Source organism: Engraulis encrasicolus, unplaced genomic scaffold, assembly GCF_034702125.1.
Source record: "Engraulis encrasicolus isolate BLACKSEA-1 unplaced genomic scaffold, IST_EnEncr_1.0 scaffold_510_np1212, whole genome shotgun sequence".
Taxonomy (NCBI): Eukaryota; Metazoa; Chordata; class Actinopteri; order Clupeiformes; family Engraulidae; genus Engraulis; species Engraulis encrasicolus.
Window position 1 is genome coordinate 1 of NW_026945820.1, and position 10915 is coordinate 10915.

The window sequence follows — 10915 nt, forward strand, 5'->3', positions numbered from 1 at the left end:
TTTAAATTTGTTATAATTTATAAAAACATTAACCATTTTCATAATTTCGTCTTCCGCACTTAAGAGAACCTTTTGGAGTTCCCCAGGTGTGGTGAACTGAAGAACCCCATAAGGTTTATGGGGACATTTGTATTGAGGGAACGTGAGGGAACCTCTAAAATTCCCTGAGAAACTGAGAACCCCTACTGTACAGTATGTTTCCTCAGAGAACATGTAGCTTGACTTCCCCCTCAATGGCAAACAAAACTCTTTAAGGCACTTTTTTCGTTTTTACAGTACTTAACAAATACATACAAATCACATGATTTGAAGGACTTACTGTAGCCCAGCTGTGAGGGACAAAGCTTTGTTCCTCTATGTTGTGAATGCTCGCTAAATGTCCACCACCAGCTATGCACTGGGCATTAGCATCCTTCCATGTCTTCTTTGTGCGGTTCAAGAAATAGCAGTGCCTGCATATGAAATCCACGGAGCATTGCAAGTAACTGGTGGAGCTGAGAGATAGAAAGTAGAAAGTTGTTAGGTATGTAGAAATGTACAGAACAAACTATTTTATTACCACCCCAAAGAAGGTGGTGGGTTTTTTGTTCTATTTATCTCTGTTGCCTTATTTGTCTGCGAGTCCATAGTCAACACTATGCCAAAGTTCTGATTTGCTTTCAATGTATTTTTGAGGACTGAGTGAGAGTGCATTTTTGGTGAGAAAAGGATATTATTATTTTGAAAAAAAAAAAAAAAACAATCAGTCCATCTAATACTATTTTGCCTTGACTTGGTAACATTTAATTGGCTTTTTAAAATAATGATACTTGGTGAAATAAAAGTACACATAGGCCTATTTGTCTAATGGCTTTTAGAGATTTTTATGTTTTGGATCCAGATCTTATCCCAGATCTGCTTTGTTTGGGTCAAAAATCGGACCACCTGCCACAAGGTCTGCTTTCTAGTTTTTATTGAAATGTAGCATGATGACAATGCCTACCAGGTGTAGCAGTAGCTGAGATTGTAGTTTCTCTCTGGCAGATATACCCATGTCTTCTGGAGCACAGCTTGTTTTGCCACTCGTAGTTTTGTGCAGTAGATTAGGGAGGCACATGACCATCCCGGGGCTGGATTTGGCTGTCCTGAAATAAAGCATGACAATCGTTAACATTAAACATGTCAATATCAGGCTGCCTTTTTAATGCAGTAATACAAGGAAATGATATACAACTAAACCAAACATACCTGATCCCCATCTTAAATAGGAAAATGGATTCCCATCCACCCATTGCCATCCGCTCTCAGAGTTCAGTTGGTTTAACCCGATCCAAAGACTGGTTTGGAATTCGTTTGTGATCCCTTTATGTTCAAATGAAATTCAGAATCAGGACGGGCATGTTGCTTTTTTATGCATGCGTTTGTTTAGTCTTAGTCTAGTGAAAATGGTCTATGTCTGCCGGCACAGCTGGCCAAACAAGATGTCGTCCACTGTGTGGTGGAGTGTTGTGTCACCTGAGATGAAGGTCTGCTCCTGGGGCTCAGTGATGCTCAGGAGGTCTGAGTCCTGCTGTTGACAACTCATGCGGGCTTGGTGCCATGTCAGGGCAGAGTTGACGTTCACCTGGTAATACACACCCGTTAGGGGGTTCTTCTTCCAGCCCTCTGACTCCAAAGGTTGACTTCCTGCAAATTTTGAACAAGTAATTTCAAATAAGCTGATTAAGTTGTTTTATATTTAACTTTTGTGTTATTTTGTATGCAAGACAATGGTGAGTATCATAAGGGGAAAAAAAAAAAACCTATTTGTTGTGGGGCAGTAGCCCCATTTGTCTTTGGGTTAGTTCTGTCTACTGAACACCAATATCGCTGTGTGGGCTTTTCCAGCTTACAATCTGAGTACCACTGGCCTTGTAAGGAAGGAAATGGCAAGGACTACCAAAGGCATTGCCTTGTACTGTGTAGATTTCTTGGGAAAAGATGTTTTTATATTTGCTAAAGAGCTGATATTTCGATACTCTTGATTACACAAATATACAGTTCAATTTCAAGGAGAATTCCTCTTATTTTAAACCCAATGGCATTGTTCACCCTTCCTTTATCTGCAGTACCGGAAAGCAGTTTTTTTTTTGTTCAACCATGGGTGCATGGTTTGTTTAGACCTTTTTAAAAACAGCATAACACACTCAAAATATCACAAACAAATAATTTAATCCCGCGATGTTTAATTTAGTTGAGTGAGGCTTTGAATTGCAGCTTTGTGTTCAAACAACCTCAACTCTACACAACGTACAATAAAAAAATTAATTAACTTGGAATTCTGAGGAGCTGTAAAACTTCTGATTTCAAGTTAATTTAAATCTTTATTGTCTGTTGTGTGGAGTTGTGTGTGTTGTTTGAACTACAATTCAAAGCTTCACACAACTTAAAATAAAGATTTAAATTAAGTTGGAATTCTGAGGCAGCTTGTGATTTCAAGATAAAGCATGCAGATTTTTTACGGTGTGCAGCAGAATTAATTCACTATGTAAATTGTCATCATGACTTGATATAATTTTTACAATGTATCCAATATAACTGCATGGTGGCAAAATGGCATGAAATCGGACGCAATTCTCCTTTAATAATAGTTGCAGTACATACGTTATTTCTCTTCTTTCAATGATATATTCCTGACCTGAAAAACCAGGCAGTCCAAACATTGCATTGAATAGAGTGCATCAAATTCCAGTCGCTTTCAGTCATATTATCTACAGCAGTGTTTCTCAACCTTTTTTTAGGCGAGGCACCCTTTCAATTACTGAACATTTTCAAGGCACCCTAAACCCCAACTGTAACATGGCATCGCATCGGATACCACAAAAGCTTAGAAAATTAACACATTTGGAGACGTCACACAACCTACGTTCGAAGTTGCAGCTTACTGGGGCGACCTAAATTTACTTTGTGCCTAAATGGCAGATGGAAGACTCCACTGAGCACTGACTAAGCAATACTTCATTAATTTAGACAAATATGTGTTAAATTACATAGGCTAATTTATTTATCAGCCACGTTTCTGCGGCACCCCTGACGTGCCCTGGCACCCTGGTTGAGAAACACTGATCTACAGAACTACAGTACCAAAAAAGAACCAAATCAATGTAGTCCACGTACCTCGGTATGGGCGCGAGCAAAGACCCTCCTCGGTGCCATGTATTAGCCAGTGGCTGGCAGTGCTATTGTCTTGGGTGAGTCTGAGAACAGTGTTCTCCTCCTGAGATACGAAAAGATCTGTCCCCTTCAGATTTAGCTTTGTGTTGTTCTTACATTCCCACTTCTGCAGGTCACTCTTGTCATCACAGGTGAACCACTGTAGACCTGAGCCATCAGCTCTGCTCCCAGCTCCCAGACACTTTTTCAAGTGAACATTGAAGATGCGGTCTTCTGATGTCCAGCGGAACTGCTGACTTGGATGGTTGGAGTCACAGTGGTATAACATCAGGGGCTGACTGCCTCTGAGGCATTTGTTCATATTCTCATCATACATAAGAAAATTATCCTCTGTTGGATGAAAAAGAGATGGAGAATTAGAGTTCTCAACGGGCCTGAAAATGTCAACCCGACCCTACCCGGCCCGTGGCTTTTAAAGTCCGAGCCCGATGTTACCCGACACATCACTAGAATTATCTAACCGAACCCGGCTCGAGGCCCGAAGTCGGGGCTCGAGTTTCCCCACGTTATCCTATGGAGAATGACGGGTTGTGGTGGGTCTTTAAGTGCACTTATGTGCAGTAAATTGCATAACCCACTTAAAAACCTAGTGAAAAGATATTTTCTACAATAGAAACATAATATGAAATGGGGAAACGTTCTTTCTATTTAAGCAGAATCATCCACAGCGCGATTTCAATAGCCTCTTCACGGCAACAACAATCTATCCACCTTTGTTTTGACGTCTAAATGTAGGCTTACTACATTTCCACCCCGTTTTATCTGATTAAATGTAGGCTACGTGAAGTTGCCCCTCCCTCCTTGTTTGTTCATATGCGTTGGTGAGATGGAAACCCTGGCTGTGCCAACTTGTTTAAAACTTTCATAAAATTTTGGTCGGCACACAAGTTTTTGGACATACTAATTTCTAGTGGCACCTGGGCTACGGTTGGTGCATTTATCAGCCATGTAGCAAATAAGACAGTTTGCTAGGTGAGAGGTTGAGATCTTCCTCGGCTGGCGAGCGTCCGCTTGGTGTGTGCGCGTGTTTCCTGCCCCCCCAAGACCCGAAAAGTTGGTTTTCAAGTCAATTTTAGCACGAAAACAGCAAAGACAAGGTGATATTTCATTCACGCTCAAAATAAAACATTTTTCTGAGGGGATTTTCAACCAGACGCAGCGCGAGCAGACAGTGTGGAAAGCCAAGTCTACCGGAAACCTTTTGCTTGGCGCTCGCTTACCTTCGGTCACGAGCCATTTAAATAGTGAAGTGGCATATCGCAAAAGCACATGCGGATTATCCAAATTATATGCAACAAAGTCGCCAACAAAGCGTGGATTTAACGTTTAATACGCATACGCCCAAAGTTGTGTGGGAATACGGGGAAAGGATAAACCGAATTGGAAAGCCACTGTCCTTTTAGTTTGCCTATGTAGAAGACCCCCTTCGGTTTTGTTTCACCTCATGGGGAAACATAATTCCCATGCACTGCATTTGCTGAGACTACTAAGCAATAAAGTTAGCGATCAACTAAAAATATGGTTGTTGTCATTACAGCATTTAATATGCTATATGGTGTTGTTTAAAATTGTCATTGGATTGCCAACCGCCCCTTGTATAAGAAACAAAATAGGCTATGGTTCCATGAGTGAATGGGACTCAATATCGTTTAAAAATTGCATCTAAAAAACTTTTTTCCCGTTTTTATTAGTTTGCGTAATTTGTAGCCAATGTAGTTTTTTCTGTGCGTTCCGGGACCTCTTTCCAACTCATCATCGCTGTGATGTGATTTTTGTTTTGCGTTCTGGTAGTGATTTAAAATTTAAAGCACTGCGTGCAAGGTTGCATGCAGCAGCCTGCCAGACCTTCGTTACGCGGGCCCTACATATATTTGGGATAGATAGGGTCTAGCTTTACTGACCCATCAAGGGGGAAATTCGCCATGATTCACGGTAAACAGCAGAACTGATTTTTTTTTCACTGGGCGGAAAAGATTTAGCCCGTGGACCGAACCGACCCCAGCCATTATGCTTAGGCTATATTTTTGACCCGAACCCAAAGGGCCCGTCGGGTTTGTCGGGCTGACCCGACCCGTTGAGAACTTATGGAGAATCACAGAAGGAAGATCATCTCATTAGTGAAAGCATTTGAAGAGTTCAGATGTAAAACCTTCTAAATGCCCTCTCCATGAAAAAAATAAATTAGCGTATTGTGTGAATCTCATTTCCAGCTTATTTTTCTTTTAAAAGAAAACACTCCATACTTGTCTAAAATATAGTCCTTGTTTAAAGTAAGTCTCTAAATCCATATCCTTTTGCAGCAAAAGCTCTATATCCAAACAGTCAATCATAAGGGACATGACATGAATTTACATGATTCTATTGTTTGCCTTCTTCACAGAGCAGGTGTTTTTTGCCATTGCATTTATTTTATGTTTCGATTTGTATGTCATTGGTTTATATGAGATTCTATTTTGCAGTTCAATGTTATTTTAATGTATTTTATTAGGTGTATTACTAGGTGTATCATGTGCTTAGAAAGCTTACAGTCTGCGGATGTGATGAAAATACACATATTGGCATTATTATTTAACTATGTGGATTTAGAATTTCTTAAATCTTGTCAGGTATAATACTTCTGCCTTCATTTATGAAGAGACATTAGACAAATATGGCGTGATAGTAATTCATGATAGGCTGCATTTTAAATAAGTTATGAATGAGCCAACTATATCACATCACTATCATCATCATCATAATGTTCAATGTTTTCATTTGTATCATGGGTGGGATTGCAATGTCTGAGCTTTGTTGCACATAAAGCACGTATGGATTTAGCTGGTTTTGACACGAAAGAGGAAAAAAAATGTCTGCTTAAAAATTAAGTAATTTGGCTGAAGTAAAATGTGTGAGATTAACACACATTTTTCACTCATAACCTTGTGATTTCAAGTAAAAGTAGGTTCCTACACCTAAATATGAATGCCTGATGGAATTGACCCTTTTTCTCAAAGAGTGGTCTAATCAATGAATTTAGAGGATTTTGCATTTCAAGTATAAGGCCACATGTGAATGGCAGGATGTTACCTATTATTTTAAAATTGATGGTAATGTTTAACTCTGATATCTTTGTACTAAATGTAAACATGAAATAAATTAAACATTTCGAATCACAGTGATGTTATCAATAGACTGTTCCCATGTGTGCATTTTTCTCTGGCCAGTGGTCATGGTTGACATACCTGATTGGCAGGAGCCCAGTGTGACATGGAGCACCAATAGCAGAGCTCTCCCCAAAATGGTTGTCCTCATGGTAACAGACATCTACCCGGAGCAGGCTATTGGTATTGGTCCCAAAGCCAAACCAACAATACAACACTAACTTTTTTGTCTTTTAAATCATTTAATCCTAGAATGCAAGCATCTAATGTTATACCAATTCTGAGGCAGGTCCTTCTGCACGAGTGGATGACAGGATGGCAAACTGCATAAAAGTGCTTCAAGGCAAGGACGAGATTACTTTATAAGAGGTCAGGGATAATGAGTCAGCTCAATACATTTCAACACTTTCTGGCAAAACGTCTACTGATGAAGAGCAAGCTGACTTTTAATCTTTTTTCATTTTTTTTTTTGTTACAATGGAATATGAAGTAAACAGAAGGTACGATGATGCAAGTGATTGTCTAGTTGACTTTCACTTGAAAATTTGTCTACTTCCACTTCCTGAGTTCCAGTAAGAACCACTGATTTGTACATCAAGTCAAAAGGCCATGTGTTGCCAAGGTAACTGCATTAATGAGAACACGTTTACATTTTGTTGGAATTGTTTATTGTAGTAGTCACATTTTTTTTTTTACCCTGGTATGGTATTTGGCATGAAAAAAGTTCTATAGTCCCCATTTTTGTCGTAGCTGCGTTGAAGCAATGTAATGCTGTTTGCCATCTGTTTACCCATTCGTGCATAAGGGCCTCCTCAATTTATTTTTTAATATTTATTTATTTAGGCCTCACAGAGCGTTAGAATAGCCTATAGGCCGAGTCATTTATAGATCCTTTGTTCTATTGTAACCCCCCCTTAAGATGGCTATTGCACCCCCACAGCAGAACCACCAAAAGCAAAAGGGAAAACCTGATGCAATAACCAGACGCACAGGTGTTTAGAAGGAAATATAAAATACAAATCTTTATTTAACATGTTTAAAAATACCACAGAGGTTGGTCATAAATAAACACTTACACAGACAAGGGACTCTAACTAAACTGGGCGGGGGGGCCAAAAGCGTTGGCCTCAATATCACTCGTGAAATGTATAACACTACAATGCATTTTCATATCACTCGTGAAATGTATAACCACTACAATGCATTTCATTGCCACACGAGAAAATGTATAACCACTACAACACATCGCTCTCAGAGCCTCAAACGTGTACAAATAAACCTCATGGATCACATGTGAATGTCACAACGTGTCACAATCTAATCACTACCAGGTGATGCACACACTCTATGGAGGCCGTAGTTTTGGTTTGACCGCCCGGCCCACCCCAAGAAGAAAGGGTGGGGGGGGACGGGACACACAAAGACAAACAAAAAAAACAAAGGAATAAAGAAAAAAAAATCCCCCCAAACCCTGAGGCTCACAGTTGCAACATCTTATTTCTCCACCCCAGTTGGAGGGGGGAAAAACAAAAAAAAACAAAAACCCCCTATGCACAACTAACGCGACAAACCTTTCACGCACACACTCGCGCACACATCCCACAAAAAACAGAAGCAGCAAATAATGTAGTCGCACCGTGGCGCTGTACACACTGAAACAAAAGAAAAAAACAAAATAAATTTTAACATCCCCCATTGACCCCAATTCTGTGCCCCTATAGTAAAAGGACTTTAACACTTCCCAATGTGTTACATTCTGATCATGACAAATGAATACTTAAGTCTCCACACAAAGTAAATTCATTACTACCGAATGGGCAGACATCAAAAGACGGTTGCACCCAAAACCTACTATTACTGCAGCTAGAGTTTCACAGATGGGTCCGATGCCAGGATAACTCGTTCACGATGGGCCCAGGTGACTGGGTGACCCGCAACACAACAGGTGACTGCCCAAGAACACAGAATGGCATAATTACTAAAAGCAAGTACCAATATTAAAGGACCATTGGTTGGTACACTTGGCTACAGTATGCGGCCGATGTGCATACCTGGATTGCTGAAGTAGCCTACTGTAGCTAGGGCTTCCTGGGACCACCCCCCCAAACCAGCGCAAGGGTAAACACGGCATACAGCAGGTGGCTGGGATAACCACGTTACACAGCAGGTGACTGGAAAAGGGGAACAAAGTAGTTTTTACATATCCAAAGGTAGCGACATATCTTTAGTCACACACTGAGATGCTTAAAATGTAAAAAAACGCATACCTGCTCAGTTAGAAGCCAGCACACCCCGGAAACCCCTTTACAAGAGCTCGCGGTAGGCTACACAGCAAGCCACTATCAATAGCAACTAGACATAGGACACACATTACTCAAGTTTGAAAGCTACATATGATTTTAAGTCAAACGGAGGGGCGCTAAAAACATACCTCGATAGTGGCCACAAAAACTCATGCCCTCGACCCAAGCAAACGCCGAGTAGCAACAGGAAGACAACGGTGCAGGACCCCAGGTGCCTATACTAATGCCTGTTCCCAACAGACTTACACCTGACGTATTTGCGCCCGCCCACCCATTCAATTATCTACGAAGGGGGAAGTTAAAATGGAATAAGTGAAAAAAGTATACCAAGTAGTGATGGGTAGTAATAAAAAAAAGGATGTGCACTAACATAAAAAAAAAATAGGCACATATCCCAGCTTACAATCCACCCCTCCAACTGAATCGGCGGCCCGCGATAGCACTTTACTCTAATCTTCGCCGGGGTGAGGGCTTCCTCCTCTCCAGTGACAGCAAGCCCCGAGTAGTCGGAAACGGATTTGGGGTGCGGCCCGCTGTAGTCCTCGTGGAGCGTCTCGTGGCGAGACTCTCCCTCTGACAATGCATCGTCATCCCATAGGAGTCCCGGGTGGCTCTAGTTCTGACTGAGGTTCTTCATGGTAGACCATCACCACACCTTCGGTTCTATTTCCTCAGGGCTGATAGGGTCACTTGCAGGACTTCGACCCCTGCTGTGGACCCTCCTCTGTACTGCCGGGATTCTCTCGGTTCTGGTCGTACTCCTTCAGGGCTGCTCTCAACTCTGACCCGTGGAAACCCGTCGCAGCGGTCCTTCTTGTCCCAATGGGGGCCCGCGTGTACACCACCCCTGTTGCAGAAGGGGCACGTACCACTTGAAAGACTTGGGGGCTCCAGTGATCTTGTATTTGTTCCGCCCCCGCACATGGTTCGCATATATACGAGCTGTCCCTCTTCCAACCCTGCATCATTTGCCTGGTCGTTGTGCTTCTGATTCCTTCTGCGTGCCACCTCCTCTGCTCTTTTTTTGACATGGCTGCCAAGTCATTGGGCACTCTGCCGGTGTCTTGCAATCCATTCCTCCAGAGGCTCAGAAACCTGAACAGTTCCTGGGGCAGTCCCATTGTCACCCAAAAGGGAAATCAATGGGCAACTGGGGTGGTGTCCAAATTTAAAGGTAATACGGCGTGTGCCGGTGGTTGGATGGGGGTAGTATTGTATCAAATGTCAGTGAGGCAGGTGGTGCGGCCAGTGTCGCTTTTCATCCAAGGGTAACGTGCGCAACAGGTCGTGGAGTGTACGGTTAAACCGTTCACACTGCCCATTCCCTTGTGGATGGTACGGTGTAGTTCTACTCTTCGGATACCATACATCTGAAAAAGTGCTGTACTAATCTACTCTAAAAATTTCTCCCCTGATGGGAAAAGCAAGCGTGCAGGTGGGCCAAATCGGTAGAACCATTGCTGAATTAAAGCACGGGCCACACACTGCATAAAAAGAGGAATTTGTGGATGATTTTTTTGCACCTTAAAATTGCCTCATACCTCAAGCCACAGCATTTGCGGCTCCCCAAGCCCCCTCCCACCCCCTTCTTAGAAGGGGCCTTTAATATGTAATCCCAGTGATCAGGTCGGGAGCTGCCCCCAGTCAATTTCAAGTGGGGTGGGGTGGGGTGAGGTTTCAGGTGGGTTTGGGAGGGGTGGGGGGGTCGGCAGGCTGTTTCTAGGATTTGGGGTCCCTAGGCAACGGGATTGTTGGGGGCCCTAGGGCATTTTTGGCCTTTTACTAAAATGTGTGTGTGTGTGTGTCTGTGTGTGTGTGTAGGTATGTTTTTTTCACGTGCCCAGTGGTGTTTTTCAGAATCACTAACCATTAAACCAGGGGGGGAACCTATGTCTCGAGGGCCCTTGAGGCCGTTTTATCCGGCCCCTGTATCCCTTATAATGTTTTGCAACTTCACAGGAATCTTGAAATTACATTTCAATCAATAAGTTAGCCTATATTCAGGGGACCTAGGAAAAATGGGGGACTGTTTTAAAGGTGTCTACCTTTAAAAATGTTATATGTCATATAGGCCTAAAGGTGTCTATATAGGCCTAAATTTTTATGGGGAAATCCTGATTTGTTCATGTACGGCCCCCCGGGGGATTTTATGACCATGGTAGGAATTTGAAAGTGGCCCTCGAATGAAAAAGGTTCCCCACCCCTGCATTAACATTTTACTAGCCACAGCTTTGCTGCCAGTACATTTTATTATGATACTATAAGCTCAGAAGTTGATCA

At 42.2% G+C, this 10915-nt stretch overlaps 1 protein-coding gene and 1 long non-coding RNA gene across 2 annotated transcripts; both read right to left on the minus strand.

The window, feature by feature from the left end:
• Positions 1-1083: 1083 nt before the first annotated feature.
• LOC134444321 (uncharacterized) lies at positions 1084-1614 on the minus strand. The gene is made up of 3 exons (XR_010033934.1): positions 1495-1614; positions 1228-1341; positions 1084-1124 (listed from the first exon to the last, which is right to left on the minus strand). It is a non-coding gene; the product is annotated as an uncharacterized LOC134444321 (long non-coding RNA).
• Positions 1615-1829: 215 nt separating this feature from the next.
• LOC134444320 (macrophage mannose receptor 1-like) lies at positions 1830-6515 on the minus strand. Its single transcript, XM_063193656.1, has 3 exons — positions 6414-6515; positions 3136-3522; positions 1830-1948 (listed from the first exon to the last, which is right to left on the minus strand). The coding sequence occupies exons 1-3, from the start codon at positions 6493-6495 to the stop codon at positions 1830-1832; spliced, it is 588 nt and encodes a 195-aa protein (XP_063049726.1). The 5' UTR covers positions 6496-6515.
• Between the last annotated feature and the right edge of the window lie 4400 nt (positions 6516-10915).